We start from the raw sequence: 23,537 nt of genomic DNA, 5'->3' as shown, positions 1-23,537 counted from the left end.
TTAAATGCCTTTAGGCATCTGTGGTGTGAATGAGGAATATTACTTTGTTCAGGGAATCCTTTTCCTTCAACCTTCATAAGTTTTTAAATGCCTTTAGGCATCTGTGGTGTGAATGAGGAATATTACTTTGTTCAGTCAATCCTTTTCCTTCAACCTTCAGAAGTTTTTAAATGCCTTTAGGCATCTGTGGTGTGAATGAGGAATATTACTTTGTTCAGGGAATCCTTTTCCTTCAACCTTCATAAGTTTTTAAATGCCTTTAGGCATCTGAGGTGTGAATGAGGAATATTACTTTGTTCAGTCAATCATTTTCCTTCAACCTTCATAAGTTTTTAAATGCCTTTAGGCATCTGGGTGTGAATGAGGAATATTACTTTGTTTAGTAAATCCTTTTCCTTCAACCTTCATAAGTTTTTAAATGCCTTTAGGCATCTGTGGTGTGAATGAGGAATATTACTTTGTTCAGGGAATCCTTTTCCTTCAACCTTCATAAGTTTTTAAATGCCTTTAGGCATCTGTGGTGTGAATGAGGAATATTACTTTGTTCAGGGAATCCTTTTCCTTCAACCTTCATAAGTTTTTAAATGCCTTTAGGCATCTGTGGTGTGAATGAGGAATATTACTTTGTTCAGGGAATCCTTTTCCTTCAACCTTCAGAAGTTTTAAAATGCCTTTAGGCATCTGTGGTGTGAATGAGGAATATTACTTTGTTCAGTCAATCCTTTTCCTTCAACCTTCATAAGTTTTTAAATGCCTTTAGGCATCTGTGGTGTGAATGAGGAATATTACTTTGTTCAGTCAATCCTTTTCCTTCAACCTTCATAAGTTTTAAAATGCCTTTAGGCATCTGTGGTGTGAATGAGGAATATTACTTTGTTCAGTCAATCCTTTTCCTTCAACCTTCATAAGTTTTTAAATGCCTTTAGGCATCTGTGGTGTGAATGAGGAATATTACTTTGTTCAGTCAATCCTTTTCCTTCAACCTTCATAAGTTTTTAAATGCCTTTAGGCATCTGTGGTGTGAATGAGGAATATTACTTTGTTCAGTCAATCCTTTTCCTTCAACCTTCATAAGTTTTTAAATGCCTTTAGGCATCTGTGGTGTGAATGAGGAATATTACTTTGTTCAGGGAATCCTTTTCCTTCAACCTTCATAAGTTTTTAAATGCCTTTAGGCATCTGTGGTGTGAATGAGGAATATTACTTTGTTCAGGGAATCCTTTTCCTTCAACCTTAAGAAAATAGACTTAAACCATTGCTTTTGCGAAAGTAAGCTTTCCTTTAAGCCTCAAACGGACACATGACAGCGCAGAAAGTTTCGGAAAATGTTGCTTTTTCGCTGCTAGATTCTCATTTTAGATAGTGTATATTTACAGTGAAGGGGGGTGCATGTGTTCTGGTGCACCCCCCTAAATCCGGCCCTGGACGCCAACCATGTTCACATTTTATAAACACTGGGTAAAAATGAAAATGAATCTAAAACAACACTCGTATTAAACCACATTATTGTGCTAAATAGAAAGTCGAAACAGTTTCCCAAACACTGACGCCATTTTATCTCGAACCCCTAAAAAGAAAAATATTATTTGTTAATTTAGTCATGTCTGGAAACCAAAATTAAGTTGATTTGATATACTTAACAGCAGGGGTAAAAGTGGGTCTGAAAAGGTAGGAGGACGCATGACGTCAAGCCGTCCCCTGTGCCTATCTTTGTCCATTATATTTTTTTAGAAAGCGGGGCACGCCACAGATATTTTGTGGAAGTGGGAAGACGACGTCGCCCCGCGTTCTCCCTCACTTTTACCCCTGTTTAACAGTAGATAGGAAAGGTTGCGAATAGTATTCACATGTTTGAATTAACGTACAAGAATCTATTAGTCTATAGTATTAGTAATCACGTGATAATTAACATAACTAATACATTTTCTGTAATGAACAATTTCGTATCTAGAGAGCTGTGCAAATACTGCTTCCTTACCGCTCCCGAACATTTCTATCGGTAACGGTACTCGGGCCCTCAACATCTCTTTTTCTCTACACACATGGGAGGCACGGTGGCTCAGTGGTAGAGCGCGCTTATCTCTGGTGCGTGGGGTCCATGTTCGATCCCCGGTCAAGTAAGTTTGTGGAGGACAACACCGTGTCCGTGAGTTTTCTCGGGTTACTCCTTTTTCTCCCACATTTTCATTCCATTAGTTATTCCTTATCATTCACTTGCTTTAATCCTCCGTCTCCCTTGGCCTAACAGGTTTAAACGAGGGACGTTAAACTGAAAGAAAAAGTTTTGTTGTAACATGGCAAGCGCCTTTGGCATGGGAGATCCGGGTTCGATTCCCGGCGGGAGCTTATGTGGTTCGGATTCCACGTTAATCAGTAGATCCACGTCTCATATAGCCTCGCTGCTGAAAAGGACGTTAAACTCAAAATCAACTCATCAACTCTATTCAGCCCACAGCTTTAAATAATGGCAACTTTTATGTAAGAATTGTACTAACTAACTCTATGGCCTATGGAACACGGAAGTTCACGGAGGTTCACAAAAGCTCTCCACTGACTTCTATCCTTTGCCAACTGGATCCAGTTTCTACTTTGTATTCCAATCTCTGCGAGATCCATCTTAATATTGTCCTCCCATCTGCGCCTAGGTCTTCCTAACGGTCGTTTTCCGATTGGTCTTCCAGTCAAGACTTTGAAAGCGTTTCTACTTTCTTCCATTCTAGCTACATAACCTGCCCACCTAAGCCTCGTAGACTTGACGATCCTAACAATATTGGGTAATCCGTATAAATTATGTAGTTCCTCGTTATGAAGTTTCTGCCATTCACCATTCCCGTTCCTCTTGGATCCGTATATTCGTCTCAGGATCTTGTTCTCAAATTCTTTCAGTCTATATTCTTCCCTATCAAAAGTATTATTTAACACGTTAACGCATCCATAATTTGCCGTATTACGGTCCCGACGCATTTCCATGTATTTAGTTTTCTCTGCATTTACTTCTAAACCCATGTCCCTGCAATCGTTTAATAAGATCTCTGCATTTCTTTCCATTGTTCTCCTATCATCTCCTATTAAATTTACATCATCAGCCTATGCCATAACCTGGTGAATACCGTTCAACTCTAGGCCCTGGTTACTATCTTTGATTTTTCTTGTAGTGTATTCCATAACAAAGTTAAATAATAATGGCGACACGCATCTCCTTCTTTCAGGCCATTTTCGACGTGAAAGCTCGTGGACAAAGATTTTCCTACCAAGATTTTACTTTGGGATTCATTTAAACATATCGTGATTATTAATCTAACTAGCTTTTTCGGTATTCCAACTTCTGTAAGAACGTTGGATAATGTTTCTCTCCTAACCGAGTCGTATGCCTTTCTAGAATCAATAAATAGTTGATGTACGGGGGTAATGTATTCCCACTTTTTTTCGAGTATTTGGCGAATGGTAAATATTTGGTCGGTAGTTGATCGATTTCGTCTGAATCCGCACTGATAATCTCCAATAATTTCATCTGCGTAGGGGGTCAATCTTGCTAATAGAATATTTGAAAGAATTTATAGGATGTTGACAGAAGAGAAATGCTTCGATAATTATTACAGTCAATTTTGTCGCCTTTCTTGTGAATTGGAACAATGATTGATTCTTTCCACTCTTGTGGCAATTCTTCCTTGTTCCAGATAAGGAGAATAAGTTTGTGTAGTAAGATTTGTACTATATTTAATAATAATAATAATAGTAATAGTAATAAAGTAAAAATACATTGATTCTAATATTTAAGGTCTTTTGAGTGATCATTTACAACCACGTGACTCTTCCTTCAATGCCTTCTTCAACTGAGATTATAAGTTCTTGTACAGTAAAATTACTTCCTCTTTCTTCAATTCCAGAAAGCCTTTTTAATCAATTAATTCTGATTCATCTGCTCAACATGTACACACTTCTTTCTATTCATGTTCACAGGAAAAAAAGAAACGTTATGAAAGGATTGGAAGTGAACACTATCGGGTTTTACTTCATTAACTTCTTTTGAGGGTCATGTTGAGTTCAAGGTCCTTTCATTCCTGCAGCGTAAGTCGATATATTTATTATTTCCTGTTGAACGACAGAACAGCATGAAATGAAATGATGTCCAGCTGGGGAGCACATGGTACCAATGACATTTTTTAAATGATTTTTTCCTTGCTTTTTAAAAGGGAGGTGCACTTGATGAGATTTATTTTGTGTTGCTGCAACATGACGAACTTGATGGTGATGAATCGAGTCTCTATCTTGTTACAGCATCTTATTGCTCACAAGTTTGTATAAGTAAACGAAAAAGAAGAAGAAGAAGAAAGGAGACACTACTTGGTCAACAGGACATTGAGAAGCTGTCCTTCGTAGATGATCGGCAACCTTCGTGTGGCGCCTGATGGTCGATTGCCCTTGCTGCAGATAAGGATTGTATATACCAGCTTTCACTTAATTTAATCTCCTAAGCGTCACATTCACCCTGCATCCGTCCATCTTATATACTTATGCGCACTCTCATTTCTCTTCGTATGTGACACACAAGTTATTTTGATCCAAAACAATACGTTGTTGCCGAATGGCCACGACGCGCACAGCAGGAGTCCCGTAGTAATGACAATGAGCTGGCTCCGCCTGTCTTTGTTTCTAGATTAGCTTCTCAATTATTCCTCTTAGAAAATATGTATATCTCTTCATCATGTGATGCGAAGTTTTTTTTTTTCTTTCTTTAACTATTATGACACTGACACACTTGACATAATAAACCTAATTACCAGCTATGACTTCGGTTTGGATAATAGATCCATAGTCATTATTATGAGAATACCTCGACTTTTGATATTATTATTGCCAGGAAAAGTACCGTAATAACCGGATTTAAGAAAGATGTGAAAAATGGATAACCATTGGCCTCAATTTTTCCATGTCTGTTCATTGAAAAAAAAATGAAATGAAATCTTTAAGTTTAACGTCCCATAGTTTTGCCGGTTAGGCTAAAGGAGACGGTGATAATGAGAAATACGTGAAATGGTGGAATGAAGAAAGTGGGAGGAAACGGGAGAACCCCGAGAAAAGCCACGAGCACGGTATTTGTCCACCACAAAGTCCACACGGCCCGAGCTGGGATCGAACCAGGGACCTCAAGCACCGGAGGTGATCGCTCTACCACTGAGGCACCGCGCCCTCCTTGTTCAAAAATTGTTTCGCTACTCGAATAAATTTTTTTCCATTGTTTGAATGTTATTTTCTTCTGAATATTATCTATATGAGTCTTATATAGATCTATTTAGTTTAAAGCTGGACGTTTGTCTTTTAAACTTACAAATCAACACCTTGCTATACTTCTAGGTAACTGTAGAGAAGAGACTGTAGGGTATTTATAATTTCTTAGAATACATATCTTGCCGGTGACGGAATGGGATTCAAAACGTGTGACAATCTCAGAAGCCCTTTAAGTTAGACAACCCAAACGATTCTACTGTGTTCCAGGTTGAATACCCCTCAGCCTGTGCGAATATATATGTAGGTTTGTAAGCCCTTCAAGTTAGTTAACCCAAACGATTCTACTGTGTTTCAGATTGCATACCACTCAGCCCATGCGAAAATATAGTGAGTGATTTTAAGTTCCTCTCAGCAGCGAGGCTATATGATGCGGGACTTAGTGATGAACGTGGAACCCGAACCACATTAGCTTCCTCCGGGAATCGAACCCGGGTCTCCCATGCCAAAGGCGCGTATGCTTAGCCACGAAGGATAAATAGATCTGAATGTTAGTAAGTTTGTTTCTTTGATCACATCGTTAGCTTCCCAGACTTCTAGATAACTGAAGGAAGAGGCTGAAGGCTATTTAAAGATTCAAAATTTATGGAATTTCTCGGAAGCCCTATAAGTTAGACAATCCAAACAGCTCTAATGTGTTCCAGGTTGTATACTCGCCAGTCCATGTTAGGAACGAACACTTTTTATGAGTTTTATATGTCAAGTAAACAAAAATGACGTTAATCGTGTTCGGTTAAAAAAAGAAGCAATGGAAGTTCCATTCGAGAAAACAAGATAATTCTGTAATTTTTATGTAAAAGTAGGACACAAGGATAAATAAATATCCACATGTACTACAGGAAAAGACAGACAGTTACGGGTGAATTGTGAGCAAACGCCGTCGGGTAAAGACTGAATTATATAGATGCGTTACCTGTAAAGTTGAGACTCCAATTAAATATAAACATGGTTGCATATCTAGCAGGATACATCTTGCGGTCGCTATAGCTCCAATTTGGAGCCAATTTTTAATTTTAGTATCAAATTATAAACCATGATAAATTGAGGAGAGCAATAATTGTAATCGCGATAAGCGAGGTATTTCTGTACTTCTATTTAATTGTTGAAAAAAAAAAAAATACGCACTCCATATCGAGATGGAATAGGAATTATGGTAAATATCTGAAATTTAATTATCATCACAAGGGTTGTATTACTAGTAAGATACTTGTCTCAAATAAAAAAAAAAAAAAAAAACTTGAACACTTTTTAAAACAATGCTTTAATAATATGCACAGAAAAGGAGAATTGGACTGGTTGATTACACTGGATTTTCGGCAACCACTTAGAATGTCCAACGCTTTTAGTCTTCAAATATTACTAAATTTTACCCCATAAAAATATCCTTTCTAGTTCAAACATTGGCTTAAAATATTGTTATACGGGTATTATTTTTTCAATTACTTGAAAAATATAGTAATTTCACAATACATAAAACAAAAGTAAATCACAAAGATCCTTCGGATGCAATACTTGACATACCAACTCAATAGAATTTTTGGTTGCATAACAATAGGATCCTGCCTATGTATAGCTGATAAATTTTACAGTAAAACGACACGCTAAAGGGAAAAAGTATGAGAAAATATTGTATTGTTATCAGTTTTAAGTAGCTGTACAAAATTTCAGAGCTCTAGTTACTACGGAAGTGTTAAAAATTTAAGTTTTCAAGATTTCTCTCTAACAAACATATAAACAGAAAAGTAACATAAAAATCTCTTATGAATGCTGTAACTTATTGATATGAAGTTAATATAAAACCTACACATTGTTCGGCGTAAGCTCTAAACTGCGATAAACAAAGCCACGTGAAACTAAATCTCGCTGATTTACTGTTGTCCTACCAACGCTTGTACTCCTCCGCAAAATAGTTCATATGATTTAATTATTACTTTTACTATGAAGCTTCATATAAAACTGCTATATTACGAGTATTATAAATGACAAAAATATAATACGAATTATCTAATAATACTGCAATCGAGTGTGGCTAATGAAACAATAGAAATAAACACTAAGTATGCGGAGTAATTATGGCGCCAATTCAACTGTGAAGGCGCGTTCTGCTTTTAAAGTCTGAAAGATGACTGGCATGAATCCCGGTTCCGCGAGTGTTGTGGTGAAACACCAACAAGGCAAACCTTTACTCACTAAGCAACAATTGTTTACGAGCGAAATTCAAATACTTTTTTTTTTTTTTAATCTTTCGAGTGTTTTTCTTTCTTTTCTGCTGCTGCTGTAAGTATCTGGACAACATGAGACAGTATTGTCAAAATGCACGTGCATAATTTGCTCTTCTCCGTGGGGAGTGGGAGTGATACATCACTAGCCAATCGTATTTGTGATAAGCGGAAGGACACAAATATTTTGTTTATCGGAGTTTAGAGTTTACGCTGAACAGGGTATAGTATTCTGCAACAAACGAAACTTCTGAGACTTTGGGTTGTATAACTAGCAGGTGCTTTTTTTAAAATAATTTCACAGAAGAACGATGTGAACGAAAATTATTTGAAAATATTGATTGAATATTCGAAATTTAAAATATTATTTTTAATTGCCACCCCTCAAAATTTGCCATCGTGGTCACGGGCCCATGTGGCCCACGCCTAAATCCGGCCCTGTTCGCAGCATGGAACTGTAAGTAACTGATTTGAACAACGGAAATTTTCGAAGTATATCTGAAATGTAAATATAGTGAAAATTTCTGATTTCTTACAGGTATAAGTGATATAATAGAAATGATAATATATAATTTATCAAAAACATTAGAAAAAATCGTTTAAATTTATTAAAAATTAATTCATGTAGAAGGTAGGGTTCCGTACTTTTTAAGAGAAATAATTTCCTTAACACAAGGTAAATATTAATATAAGTTAAGTAGTTAAAACAGTTTAATGGTTAAATAGTACGACATAATTTTGATTAAGTTCAAACCATATAAATTATGTAATGACGTATAGTGAGAGTTTAATTTTGACCTTCTCCATATCTTGTCTAATCTATTTACAAGCTAATAAAAAAACAGAATGTACTAGTGTAGTTCTTCATAGGATATTAAATTTAGAGTAAAATACAATTATAATATGTTACATTGTAAAATCCACACTTCATCCAAATTTACAATTGGAGTTTATTGTGTAATGACTTGTATATCTTCAAACGTTGATATTTTTTTTATTTGCATTTGCAATTGCCTTTATCAATTTTAGTCTTTGTACTATGAAACATGTAACATTAAATCAGTGTTTGAAATCTAAAATTTGGGTGAACTAGTGTTTCCCACAAAACTTGTGAAGTTTCTCGACTCGTCTCGAATTTAGAAAGTTATTTCTCTTTGAGACGAGACGAGACGAGACGAGACAAGATACTCCACATATTCAGTCATAGACTATAGGGACTGGGAATCCAATTGAATAATATGTAAATATCGTCGAGTTTAAGGTTTCAAAACTGACATTTTTTTTTTTTTTTTGTTTTCAGTTTTGAAAATCGGCTTTTCGTTTCTAAAATTGATTTACGGTTTCAGCTTTCAAAACCAAAATTTGATTTTTGTTTTTCTTTCTTCACTGTGCAAACGTTATTTAAAGTGAATGTGAACGGAAACAATTTACGAGGGCGAGTCAAAAATTATCTACACTTTTCATTCTACAGTTTATTTACATGAAGCTAGGGTTGTACAATGCACATCATTTTTCTACGTAATCTCCCTCCTTATCAATGCACCTGGCCCAACGGCCAACGAGCTTACGTATTCCTTCCAAATAAAAGGTTTACAGTTGGTCGTGAAGCCACTTTTGCACCGCATTTTGCACGTCTAAATCTGAGGCAAATCGGCGACCACGCAAAGCATTCTTGAGTGGCCCAAACAAGTGATGTTCAAAGCAGATGCTACTTTATCGATAGTGATTCGCCTATTCGCCAGAACCATCTCTCGAGCTTGCTGAATGTTGTCATCTGTAGTGGAGGTTGATGGCCGTCCTGCTCCCTCTTCATGCGTTACACTTGTTCGACCACTTTTAAACTTCTCGAGCCACAAAACACAGTTTTTCGTGATAATGTACTTCTCCCATGTTGCGATGATAGTCTGCGATGAATGTCTGACCCTTTGACACCCTCCGACCAGAGGAATCGGATCGCTGCTAGTTTTTCCTCTTTGGTGCAAACTTCTAATGGAGCAGCCATGATATATCTGCAACAGAAGGAAGAAAATTGGAGGAATTAAGATCACACTTTCACAGCATTACCACAACAGTATAACAATAAAATATGCGAGGACAGAAGACAAAGTGCGCAATGTAAGAAAAGTTATAACAAAAGTGTAGATAATTTTTGACGCGCCCTCGTAAATTGGGAATAATGTGCATAAACTGAAATAGTACACTCGTATGTATTAACATAGTTAATTTATGCTACAAAGTGGACATACGATAGTAATATTCTGTTTAAAAAAAAAGTTTACATATGTATGGCATGCGCGTTTCTTGCGTAAAATACGGCTATGAGACTCACTTCCAGTGCGAGAGAAACCTGGTTTGAGTTCCGAGATCAGTACATTAGAATATAGTGATTACAGATGCCAAACATTACTACACCAGAGACCACGACATATATGATTGTACTTGCATGAAAAGACAATCAGAGTAGCAAAATAGCAATAAAACACGAGCAATGAACGCTCAACTCGTAAACACTATAAGAAACACTTTTTCGACCAATCCAGTAAAATAAAGAAGACATATAAAGTAACAGATGAACTTGTTGTAACGTCTTTTGTACTTCATTTTAATATTTAACCGTACAAAGGAAACTACCATCAAAGAACCATATTGCGCAGTTCACAGGCTACAAACTATTTGTTAGAATTATCATCTTCAAATGTCCGTTGAATACAAATGTCTCGAAAAGAAGAGTAGAATAAATTATCTTCTTGTTTAATACAACATAATTGCAGTGTTTGGTGCGTTTTAGATAGTCATACTTTTCCAACAAGAATAAAGGAAAGGTTTTTTCTCTTTTTCTTTTTAAAGGAGCACAAGTTGAAAGAGTTAAGGCATTGTCGTGACTTCCTTAACTTAAAAATTAATTATCAAGATAGCGACCTCAGGCACTTCACGTTTTGTTCCCTTTTGCCTTTTGTGTGTTATACAATGCTCATTAACACAACAATTGTGACCAATGATGTAGAGAATCTCTTCTTTTGTACAAGTTTACACGCCTTCCCATTTTTTTCTCCCTTCCGTATGCCATTCATAATACCATGTTTAAAGTGGCTATTTTTTTGTTGTTGTTGATGTTGTTGGAATAGCTATGGATATTAATGGCTAAAGAACTTCCCGTAAAATAGAAGAGGTAATGTTTGAGTGAAAGTAATAAGCTAAAAAGAGTAATGCGAAAGTATAAATTTAAGAAAAGTGTAATCCAATGACTATTAAGGGCTATGGTTGTCACTGTCGCGATCTCAAATTTTTAATTCATATGCTTATATTAGTATATACACTCATCTCCCGTTTGAACGTCATTTGGGGAGGTCATGTGAGCAGTTGACCCTCATGAGGTTCAAAAACACTTACATTTATAATAAATTGTGACTCAATCGCCCCCTGAGGTTGAGAAACACGTGCCTTTTAATAAACTTTGAGGACAATTGCCTTCCTGAAGTTGAGAAACACATGTTTTTTTTAAAATCAATTGTGGAACATTTGCCCCCTGAGATTCATAAAAACATGCTTTGTAACAAATGGTATACAAATATACTAATAAACATTTCAAACTTATACGTCGGTAGACAGACATTTTGTCCCCATCCCGTAGCAAAATCTGAAATGACGCAAGTGATTTTTAACGGACTAAAAGTATATTAGTATAAAATTTATTAAAAACATTTGGTTTTCAACCTCAGGGAGCATTTGCATCACAATTTATTAAAAAGCATGTGTTTCTCAATCTCAAGGGTGACAATTGCCCCCACAATTTATTAAAAAGCATGTGTTTCTCAATCTCAAGGGTGACAATTGCCCCCACAATTTATTAAAAAGCATGTGTTTCTCAACCTCAAGGAGACAATTGATAAAAGAGCGCAATGGCGATCCGATGTTGCTGCCGACACTAACCCTGTAGTGACTTATATCCATAATATCATTACGGAAAAAAAAATGCTGTTCTAAAAATATATATCGGGTGTTCTAAAAATGGTGCCCACGAACAACGGAGCGCTATTCGTGAGGCTTCAAAAATAAAGCAAAAATGCTATATAATATTATTCTGATGGGTCCTTCTTCATCCGGTATGGGCAATCAAAAATTCACAATATGGCAACGTTGCATATTAACTTGGAACCATTACTATTGTTCTACGAATCCATCAAACAGTTGATTGTTACGCTAATAGATGGTGCTAGTGTCAACATCTATCGACTTTTAACTGCCATCTGGAAAGAATCGATGTAACTACTTGACGGATTGATATATCTTCTCTGTGGTTTTTTATCTGCAACGTTGCAACATAGTGCAATTCGCGTCTCCACACAAGGATCCGAAAGATATACAATTATATATATTTTTCGCTTTATTTTGACTTGTAGAATAGTGCTCTGTAGTCTGTGGGCGCCATTTTTTAGAACACCCGATATATAATATCAACATTTTAAAGAAACCCTAATCTAAAGCAATTGTTACCAAAATTTTTAAACTAAGAACACGCTTTACTAATGCTCAGAGTATTGTAACACATTTATTTTATCTTTTAAATTAATAATGATATAAATTATATATTATAAACTTTTAAGATTCTGTAAAGTTGTAGCTATGTAGTATTTTTCTCTGGCAGTACGGAGCAATGCTACTGTTGCTGGAGAGAAGTTGACTGATATGAGCCTGTCTCAAAATTGATTTTAATTCACTATTAAATGGTTCATGATTTCCAAACTCTAAAATTTCGCGACACACCCTATGAGACTGCACGACACATCGGTTGAGGACCACTGCTCGAAAGCACTCACTCCACTAAATTTTATTTTATTTTTAAGATTGCTAAAAATCTGTTATTCTGAGTCGAATTTTCGCTTACATCTTTCAGCATTATCACGATCAAAGTAAGGAAAAATGGAAATTATTAATGTTTCTACTTGAAAATAAAAACATCTGTCTACTCTACAAAATACACAAAAAGAAGGATTTTATTGAGTAAGGGGATGTTTTTATTTCTGATTAAAATATTTAATTTCCATTTTCCTTATCTTGGTCTTTGATAATGATAAAATAAGTCAGTGAAAGATCGACTCGTAAAATTATTAATACAATTAATTACTAAGAAATAATTAATGTGCACCTGCTGCTTATACAACTCAGCTCCTCACAGGAGTTTGGTGGGTTGCAGGCGTTCTAGGAGTTCTATTCACTATATACCTTAAGTTCACCTACCAAAGTTGTGAGAAAAAGAGAGGAATTTGTACGGTTAGCTTAAAACTTGTCTTACCTTACATTCCACCAGTTTTACTGTCTTGTACTCATTTGAACCTGTGCAAAGAATGGGCACGTCTATTAGTCTTGTGTTAATTTTCTGTAAATTTTATGCGTTGAAGTTCATATGCAATTAAAGCAACTATTACAAAACAAGGGATATTGAGATAACTATGTTTACGAAACAAACGAAATCAAAACACTAAAATCTTGATTTGTTTCATCACAGAGAAAAAGTATTGTGTTCATATATATATATTTTTAAAAACAAGTTACACAGTAGAATAATTTTCATTTTTTCTTTTTTTCAGAGGAGTTTTCGCTACTGTTCGCCGCTGCCGTTCTGTGATCACAGGAATCCAATACGCAGCCAAATTTTCTAGTAGGATTCGATATGGTGAAGATTGTAGTGCTATGATTTACCACGAGATCACGTTGTTGTCAGCCTGTGCCACATCTTCTCGCATTGTACGCCTCCAGGATGTATTTGAAACCCCAAATGAGGTCATTCTCGTATTAGAGTAGTAAGTAGACATTAAATAATACATATGAGTAATTCTAAAGTAAACATCGAGAGAAATTATGCAGTAGCTTAAATCAGAAAGTAATCAATTTAGGAATGTGATTTTTAAGTGTAAAAGTTTGTCTATTTATAAGAAATTTTACATAGAACGTTTGGTGCATTTGGTATATACGAGGTAGGATCAGCTAGAGGAATGAGGAGTGTGTGGTAATTTTAATACATGAAGTTGGCAACTATGCAGAATTTCAGCCAACCGCAACCTATGGCGCTAGTTGTAGGTAAACAAATGGCGACTAGTTTGGAAAACTGGGCTGGCGAAGAAGTCTGCTCAGTTATTCGATTTCTGTGGGCGAAATATGAAACCGCGGATGAAATTTACCGGCAGCTAGTAGAGGTTTTCGGGTAGACTGTAATGTCTGGTCAGCATGTCGCAGAATGGTGTCGAAAGTTTGCGGCTGTTACAGAAAATGTCACCAACGAGGTGCACAGTGGCCGACTCAGCACGGCATCAACAGTGGAAAATCAATTTCGCTGGTATATCATCGACCATCCTCTCCACAACCCGGACCTCACTCCAAGCGGCTTTTATCTGTTCTCGCACTTGAAGGAGCACCTAGGAGGCCGTCGTTTGGCTTCAGTGAGAAGGTGAAACATTTCGTGACAACGTGTCTGAACTTGGAAGGACAGAATTTTTATCAGGAGGAAATCTTCAAACTTATCCCACAATGCGACAAGTGTCTCAATCGGCATGCAGACTATATCCCAAAATAACCTAATGTATGTACTATCTGTTGGCTGTATTGGTTGTGTGAAATAATGTATACACGTTTCACCGCAGGCTTTGTAACCTTACTTTCTGATCACTCCTCAATATAGTGGGTCTGAGCACAGGCCAGGAGATGTGATTTTTTTAAAACACTCTCACGGGACTGCACACAGATTTGAGGCCTCTCCTTTGTTGGTTTATCTTTTGAAGTTAAGCGTTTCTTTTCACAGGCCCGTAGTCAGAACACTAAAACAGGGGGAGTCGAGATCACTTTGGGGAGCTAACTTCAGTTCACTTTACATCCATACATACCAATAAGCAACAGAAAATTTCGGGTGAGCTGAGACCTTTCCCCCGTGGTCACCCTCTAGCTACGCATCTGGCTATGTGAAACGTACACCTCCTACAACTTATAAAGGGAATCCGAATACCGCAATGTGTTCAATGCTCTACTACCAGTAATCACAGGCGCGCGCGGTAGCACAGCACGCAGGGCTTTGAACTCTCTTGTGGTTATACGGGTACCACAAGCACATCCAGTATTTGTAAGTGCTTGGAATGGCTATTCCAAAATGAACTTCTAATTAGCTGCTCTATAGATAGATAGGAGATATGTAAACATAAAAAATCCGTGGTACAGTTAATTCAATCAGCCTCGTAGCCGGAACATCAGGACAGAGGGGCGAAATAATTTTTCTGGAGGGAGAGGGCAACATCTTAGAGAAATAGAGAGAGAGAGAGAGATGGTAGAAAGATAGATATAACTCTCTTAGGAAACAAACCATACACTGTAGACAAAATCAAATCGTTTACTAGATACTACAAGTGACAAGTAGAGATCAACACAGCATCCTAATACAAAGAGGTGTGTCGAAATTAGGTAGCACTGCGAATATCTTGGAAACAAATTGTCAAAAAGTATTGTAAAGACTTTAATCCAGCAACGTATCGATAATTGTTGATGATAGTATGTATGCGTTTCAAATATAAATAACGTTCAACACTACATTTATGTGAACCCAGTTCTCATTCTTAGTATGTGATTTCTGAGCATTTGAGATTAAGAAATAAATGTTTATATCTTGTTCTGAGAGATCATATATTTAATCTTCTAGTGGAAGAATTTCTAAAAACGAAGATACTTAAAATAAAATTTATAGTTCCTGGGTATAACTGGGTAAAATTTACTGTTATGCCTGTGTATAACAAACGGTTTTGCGAACTCGAAATATTTTAACAACCGGTTCTAGCGAACCGGAGCGAACCGGCTGAATAACACCACTGCATACAACAAATAAAGTTCAAATCCTGCATTTATTAAAATGTGGACACCGGATCATTTAATTAAAAGAATTTTGAAGAAATATTCGAAATTAAATGATCCGGGGACCCAGAAACCCTCACTACAAGTGAAAATTTCACTGTTGTCGGCCAAGGCAGCTAACAACAGGAATACGCTTCCTCGTTACTTACTTAAAACGTAGATAAAACACATGTGAGAAAAGCTACCGCTAATGGCATGCGATTTAACCAGATGGATGAACGAAAACAACCGAATAGAAACCACAGTATTTATTAGGCTGAGGGCCAGAATATTTAAAATATACAATTCAGAGTATTTTACAGTGCAAGTAAGTATCTGTTCAAAATATTAGTCCAATGTTCTTTTTAAACTATTATACTTATAATTGTTTGCCGTGCAGCACGTAATTTCCACTTCTTGATTCACTAGGAGCTCACTACATGCTCCTTCATTCCCAGTTCCTTCCTTCTCATGCGGCCGTCGGCGAGTACGAAGTGAACGAGTCTCTCCCGCTGCTTGCCGAATATAACCGCTTCGTAGACTCGCCGACTGGACAGCAGTGTTGCTAACCTTTGGGATGACGTCACCTGCAGAGTTCTGTGGGAGGAGACTACCACAAAAAGAATACCAAAAGTATTCTAAAAATTAAGAGTTCTTCAGACAAGTGTATAGAAACTTTAGAGAAGATGGAAATGTTCAAAGGTTTTCGTGCAGAGACGTTTCTAAGCTGAAATTAAGGTTATCCATAATTAAAAATCTCAAGGTGCAAACTATTGGTTGCCAACCTTTTTTGATTGCTGATTCACTTTACCGAACGCCCACGACTTCGTGATACAATTATTTGATTTTTTTGTTAATAATAATATAAATTATAGTAGTGTAAGACTATTAGTTTCTAGTAGCTCCTTCGTGGCTAAGCGGTTAGCGTACGCGCCTTTGGCGTGAAAGACCTGGGTTTGATTTCCGGCGGGAGCTCATGTGATTCGGATTCCACGTTAATCAGTAGGTCCCGTCTCATACAGCCTCGCTGCTGAAAGGGACGTTAAACTCAACATCAACTCTATTATTAGTTTCTATGAAGTAGTGAATTTATATAGTATTGAGTATTGTTGTTGTCGGTGGAAGTGTTGACTTGTACAATCTATCCCCAAATATGTTTTTTACTAATTATTTAATGCCTCGTGTATTTTAAATTCTAAAAATTTTCGACACACCCTATGGGACTGCGAGAAACATCGGTTGGGAACTACTGGTTTAAACTGTAGAGAGCGCGGTGGGGACTCGATCAGACTTCTGCGTTCTACTTAAGTGTCGAAGCAGTTCGCAGCATTGTTATCACGATATGATCTTATTTCCCTGGTAGTGCACAGGGGCGAAATCTTGTTGATACGAACTACATCAGCAGATATTGTTATATGACAATGTTTATATTTAGCTGGACTGCATTGTTGTGTCCTGATAAATTACAGGAAATCACTAATAAAATTTTGTCATATCCTCAGTGTAAAATCATGTCATCCATATTTTTAGTATTAAATTTTATCCTAATTTATCAATATTCTAAAAGAATATTTGTCTGCGTTTTGTTGTACTTTTACTAATTTTAGAAATAGATTATTGAATTCATTTGTCGTCATACTTCATTATGTTAATATGTTATGCATACGATTGTTATGTGCGATTCATTTTTTATTATTATTATTATTTCAGTGCTCCTGGGGGTGATTTACAAACCATCATCGATGACAATATGGTGCCTTTCGAAGCAGACGTTGTTAAATTTGTTCGACAACTTGTTGAGGGACTTGCCTTTATCCACGACAGAAAAATTGCCCATCTCGACATAAAGGTAAGTGTTTACCAAAATCTTCAATTCATCTTTTACATTTTAGAGTCTCTGTGTTGTGTTTGTAAATCCCCCAGGGCGTTGCGTCACGATGTAACTTATCTTTTTCAAGTGTTCGAATTAACGTGGAGGAATGGAGGAAATCCCCCCTCTCGTCAAAATTTATCTTCGGCTCGTGTAGGATGCCAGGGATAATTATTTCTCCGTCTCGTGAAGAACATAATCGCAATATTATTTTGTAAAATTTTAAATTAAATTTCATGAGAGTAAAAAATAAGGAATTATTTTTATAGTAAACCTTACCGTTTACTAGCTGTGCTCTTTTGTGAGTCCCGAGAACTAAGCACTTTTAGCAATGATTATACTATCAATAATTGTATCTTAGGACTTTTGAAATCGAAGGTTGCCAGTGCTAAAATGTTGTCATTTATATTACTTTGGAATATGACTCATTCATACTGTTTAATCGTTAATTTTCTTACTCCAATTTTACTTTGGAATAGTGTTGCCACGAGACGAGACATTTCTCGTGTCTCGTCTCGTCTCGTCTCGTAAACGAGACGAGACACGAGACGAGACAGAACCCTTTTAGACGAGACACGAGACGAGACAGACTAGTTGTCCCGTCTCGAAAACGAGACGAGACACGAGACGAGACGGGACATCTCGTGAAATGTCTCGTCTCGTCTCGTGTCTCGAAAATGAAAAAGCTGGCGGGAATGGCCAAGATTGAAATTGCCAGTGGTCATATAGATTGCAAAAGGAAAATCCCCTTTGCGAGAAAACATGTTGAAAAGCCTTCATAGAAAAGCGTCCTCTATTCAATTAAACAATCGTGATACATGAGCTTCCAGGAATATCATCCTTAATGTCTTGTCCCCAATTCCCCTTGCTGTAAACTAAGGAATTCTCATTGTTCTGGCTGGAATGATGACAAACAAATCAAAGACAGGAAAGATTTTTACAAGGTCAAGAAACCGAACTACCACCACCATCTATTCAATTTGAAAACTGGGTAAGGTCTACACTCATTACAGGCTGTAGTTGAAAGTTCTTGCTGAGATGGCGGAAAAGGACAGAACAGACTACGCTTGTCTTTATTCTCTGGTGGCGGTATTCTTTTCGCTATATAAACCGAAAACGGCAATTGAAGTATGTCATCTTGCAACTAAAATTTTGTCTTCTCTCTCTCTCTCTCTCTCTCTCTCTCTCTCTCTCTCACACACACACACACACGCACACATAAAAACACACTTTTACCATTTTACCAATCGCTCGCTTATTACACAGCAGTCATGTTGTAAAATTCACCTCTTCGTTTGGAAGGCGGGCGAAGGACAAAGAAAGCAAAGATATTATCGACGAACCCTTCAAATTGTTTGCTTTCAGCAAATTTATGATACTAATAATAACACTTTAGGTGAAGAGGTTTCACAGGGGGACCTTCGTTTTGTTACGCGGAAATGTTTGATCTGACCAGAGTGCGAAATTGCCCTCTGCTTCCATGTTGAGAGGAGGGGAATACTTCCCTTTCCTAGTGAATAATATTCATTAGGACCTGAATTATCTTCAGAAATGGTTTATTGCAGAGTGTAAAGAACATTTGCTACCTATATAATATTCATGGAACTCCGTTGAAAGCAGAAAATATCATGAGAATGATCAAAATTCGAACATTGAAGAACATAATTAACAGAAAAGAAATAGGATACCCAAACCATATTTTTAAACTTGCTATAAAACGTATATCCGATAATTTTACTAATTCCTTACTCCCATGAAAGTATCCCCCGGAAGGGTCATGTGTATGGAGAATTGGAGGATATTCTCTCCAATTTTTTCAGACTTTTATCCTGTTATCCCATACGATTCCCCCCTGACACAATACGAAAAAACAAATGCTGTTAAAATTCATACACATGACCCTTCCGGGACTCAACCCGGGGCCTTCAATCCGATGGTCTATCGCCGCAGACCGCTCGGCTTGGTATGAAGATGTACGTTGTATGATTGCCAATAGATCACGACAATATAAGAAACTTTAATCCAAAATGGCCACCCAAAAATCAACGTTTTTTTTAGACCACTAGCTAATCTGGGTGTACTTTCATGAGTTTGTTACACAAAAGGGGCAACCACCACATAGTAGCACACACCCCGTGGTTATGGGAACAGATTTGAACCATGGAGGTGAAGACTGGCCCCAAGCATTCTTTCGCCCGATGTGTCGTTCAGCTCCCATTACTATGGCACTTTAAGTAGAGATTACTTTGCAGTAACATATAAAATTTCAATCAAATACTTTCCTGGTTCCGAGCATTTAAAAAATAATAATTGCAACAAATGTAAACATGCTAAAATGGACAGTAGTTTTTGGATTGGTATGGGTTAACACTGTGAAACCTAAAGGCTGGAATATATGAAATCAAAGTGTACGCACATATCTATCTCTCTATTTATCTATATATCTTTCCACCTCTCTCTCTCTCTCTCTAAACAAGTGGGCTGATAGTATACGATAGTGTCGGGGATGGTGACACCTTTACATCGAACTTTGCTTGTCGTGTAAACATTATTTGACATTAGTGTCTTCATCTTCGACGTACCTATGAGCAATTTACTGTATATTCGTGTATTGAAACTGGTGAAACAAATTTCAATGTTTCAAAATGGCCAATGCAAAATGTAAAAAAAAAAAAAAAAAAAAAAAAAAAGCCAGGGTCGAGAAGTCTCAGACAACTAACAGCAGAGATATATTATTTTGTAAACTATTTGTCCTTGCCTTGTGAGCTTATTTGAATTTATTTTTAAGACCTTTAGCCAAATGGATGATGATGGGAAAATTAGTGGAATGAAGAAAGTGGTAGGATACTAGACAACTTCGAGAAAACACACACATTCGAAAAATGAAATGAAATGAAATGAAATCTTTGAGCTTTACGTCCCACAGTTATGCCGGTTAGGCTAAAGGAGACAGTGATGATGAGTAATGAATGAAATGGTGGAATGAAGAAAGTGGGAGGAAACGGGAGAACCCCGAGAAAACACACGCACACGGTGTTTGTCCACCACAAAGTTCACTTGACGGGGCTGGGATCGAACCTGAAACCCCAAGCACCAGATGTGAACGCTCTACCACTGAGCCACCGCGGTCCCCACAAATATTCAATGTTTGTTCACAACAAAGCTCACATGGCACTAACCGAGATCGAACCGACTACCACATACACCAGAGGTGAAGGCTTCACGGTGTAGCTAGCGTGACATTTCTTGTCTTGTGTGTTCTGGGTAATACTTGCAACTTAGTTGTATCTTGATTAGCATAGTGCAACCTGGTACATTTTACTTTCGTTCCCATGGTATGCCGCTATATTTTTTACGAGACAAAACGAGACGATACGAGACGAGACAGAACATCTCGAGACGAGACACGAGACGGGACAAGCACATTTTTTCGAGACGAGACACGAGACGAGACATGCTTTGCACGAGACGAGACGAGACAGCCTGAAGTCTCGTCTCTTCTCGTCTCGTGGCAACACTACTTTGGAAGCTTACTTATTACTTGGATTACTTATATAAGTTTGTAACTACTCAGTTTGTAACTACTACTAAATTATATCATCAATTTTAATAAGTATAGAAGAAAAATTCATTAATTAATTCATTCAATAGTACAGAATAACTATCGAATAGGTTCGATAGGTAATCGAATGAATGATAATTCGAATTAACTCGAACTCGATAATGCTTCATCACTAATTGAAGGTGAAGGTTAGTTTTGAAGGTGAGCTCTTGATTGTGTGCGTGTTGTAGAGACCTGCACGGGCCAGGCTTGGGCGGGCCGACTCTGTTATTTCTTTGGGCCGGACCGGGCTTGTGCGGGCCGACACTGATTTCTCTTCAGGTCGGGCCGTGTTGGGGCCGATTAATCGCAATTCTTTAATAATTATTGACTTTCGTTAAACGATAATTGTAATAAAGCCAAACGTTGAAGAAGTGAAAAATGTTACAAAGAATGCAATAGCTATTTACAGTTTGTGTTGCTTAGCGGCTCGGCTCCACTTTCACTATAGAGGATTGCAGGCATTACGCGGTAAATTGAGCTCTGACCTTGACCTTCACTGAACCCAAAATATGACAAGAAGGGGTGGGAAAGTTTTGCCTGTCGCTAAACAATATTTCCATCTTCACTTTATGCTAAATATCAATTAAGTTAGATTTTTGTTACAGAAAATGGAGTTTTTGTTCTCTCGATGACAAGCAAAGTTCTAGGAGGCAATGGTACAATTCGTCAGGTTGGAGGCAAGCATCAGGTTGTGAACCAGAGTTTAGAAAATGTTTCTGAGGGTTAGGTCAAGTTTAATACTAAATTTTGAGAAAGATTGGGGCTCGAGCTAAATTTTTAAAAAATTTATGGGGCCGGGGTCGGGCCAAAATTTTTAAAATTTATCGGGCCCGGTCCGGGCTTGGGCCAAGAATTTTGAAAAACTTATCTTGCCGAGCCGGGCCGAAAATCTTCAAAACTTTTCGGGCGCAGGCTGGGCCGGGCCTAGGTACATTCGGGCTGGATTGGGCTCGGGTCAAAAAATTCGGTCTGTGCAGGTCTCTAGCGTGTTGTGACTTATTCTATAGATTTCAGTTTGACAGAAGTACAAGTACTACAGGGAAGCAGCACATGCAGTAGTGAATTTCCGTGTAGTTCTACGTCTACCGAACAAGAGCACTGAGATATCGTCCGCGATATCTAAGTATAAGCAGCTTTTTATTCATTTAGGTCCATTCTACCAATTATAGTGAACATAAATTATACCTAAAATGTTAAAAGATTTTAAACCTAAAGTTACATGGCTGTCCTTTCCCCCCATTCTTCCGTTCCAAACAGTTTTTAAGTCTGACGGAATCACTTTTGTAGTTTTGGTCATGGTTTTCTTAGATCGTGATCACCAGATGACAAAGAATTTTATAGCGTTTTAAAAAAACATAAATAATAATTTATACTCATAAGTTTCGACACTAATTCTTTGCCATCAGAACACCGCACGAATAATGTGGTCGACCAAAGTCGCAATATTGCCAGATGCTGGCCAGATTCTGACAGATAGACACATAGTCATAAATTTATTAATGAGGCATGACAAAAGTTCCGTATAGTATTTGCTGTGTGGAGTCTATGCGAAATTGATGTGTACAGTACAATACACATTGTATGAGTCATTTCGCATAATGTGAGGGCGAACAAAAAGCCCTCCCCAAAAAACGAGAAACTATCATTCATATTAGTTGGTGAGCTTTTCAAACCAAGACCACTATTGAGGAAACCTTTATCACCCACTAGAAAAAAAAACTATTAACTTCCTACACCATCAAATTGAATATAATATTAAATTTAGTGCTGCCACAAGGTCAAGTTCATAACTTGTTAATGTTTAGCGATGCGTGGGTTGTTTTAACAAAAAAAAAAAAAAAAAAAAAAATTTTCTTCGTAGCAGAAGCCAAGGTGAAGGTGGCCATTCAAATTCAAATGGAAGTTGATTATGCCGAATTGAATTTACATTTTTTTTTTAATCTTTTGCGAGATCAAACGATCAAATTCGGCTATAAATAATATTAAAAGTAAATTATCTATATAGATGTTGTATTATTGAACAACGTAAGTTATTGTGTTATCGCTTCTACAGAGGTGCGTTAACTATGTTGATATCACAGCAGTAACGCTAGCCTAAATTGGAAATCAATACAATAACTTATCTTTCAACTTTTGGTTTATATTGTTATTATTAGAAACTAAAAAAAGAATCTTTTCGTTATCATAATAGTCAATACTTTTTTTTTTTTTTTCAACTGGGTGTTGCCCTCTTATTTCCAACAGAGCATAATGCTCTTGTGTGGTCGATTGATGCACAGCATAATAAATATGCTACGTATTTCTTCTTTTGGTCTCTTTGTGACCAACATGCTAACATTTATACTTTATATCTTTGTGATCCAGGCTTCGACTCCCAATAAGGATAGTGCCCCTTTCGTAGCAGAGTTGGGCTCAATGGTAGAGTACTTACCTCCGGTGCTGGAGATCTGTGATTCGATTCCGGGCCAAGTAAGTTTGTGGTGGACAACATCGTGTCCGTGGGTTTTCTCGGAGTGCTTCCGTTTCCTCCCACTTTCTTATTCCACCAATTATTCTGTCATTATTCACTTGTTTTAATCCTCCATTTGTCTTAGCCTAAAGGGCACAATTGAGGGACGTTGAACTGGAAGATTTCATTTCGTAGCGAAGTGGCTGAGAAACATTATTTCTGAACACTGTAAAAAATTGT

General features: G+C 37.2%; 1 protein-coding gene across 6 annotated transcripts in view; it reads left to right on the top strand.

Moving 5' to 3' along the window:
• Window positions 1–23,537, top strand: part of LOC145672168 (uncharacterized) — a 306,869-nt gene that overhangs the window by 148,038 nt on the left and 135,294 nt on the right. For all 6 annotated transcript variants that reach the window (XM_081741528.1, XM_081741526.1, XM_081741527.1 and 3 more), the window contains 2 exons: window positions 13,094–13,306; window positions 17,085–17,223. In XM_081741528.1, the coding sequence (XP_081597654.1) occupies window positions 13,197–13,306; window positions 17,085–17,223 (249 nt within the window). In that variant the 5' untranslated portion in view covers window positions 13,094–13,196. The remainder of the gene's footprint in view (window positions 1–13,093; window positions 13,307–17,084; window positions 17,224–23,537) is intronic.

Source organism: Thermobia domestica, chromosome 15, assembly GCF_964235325.1.
Source record: "Thermobia domestica chromosome 15, izTheDome1.hap1.1, whole genome shotgun sequence".
In the NCBI taxonomy this organism is placed as follows: Eukaryota; Metazoa; Arthropoda; class Insecta; order Zygentoma; family Lepismatidae; genus Thermobia; species Thermobia domestica.
This window is presented reverse-complemented; position numbering and strand designations above follow the sequence as displayed.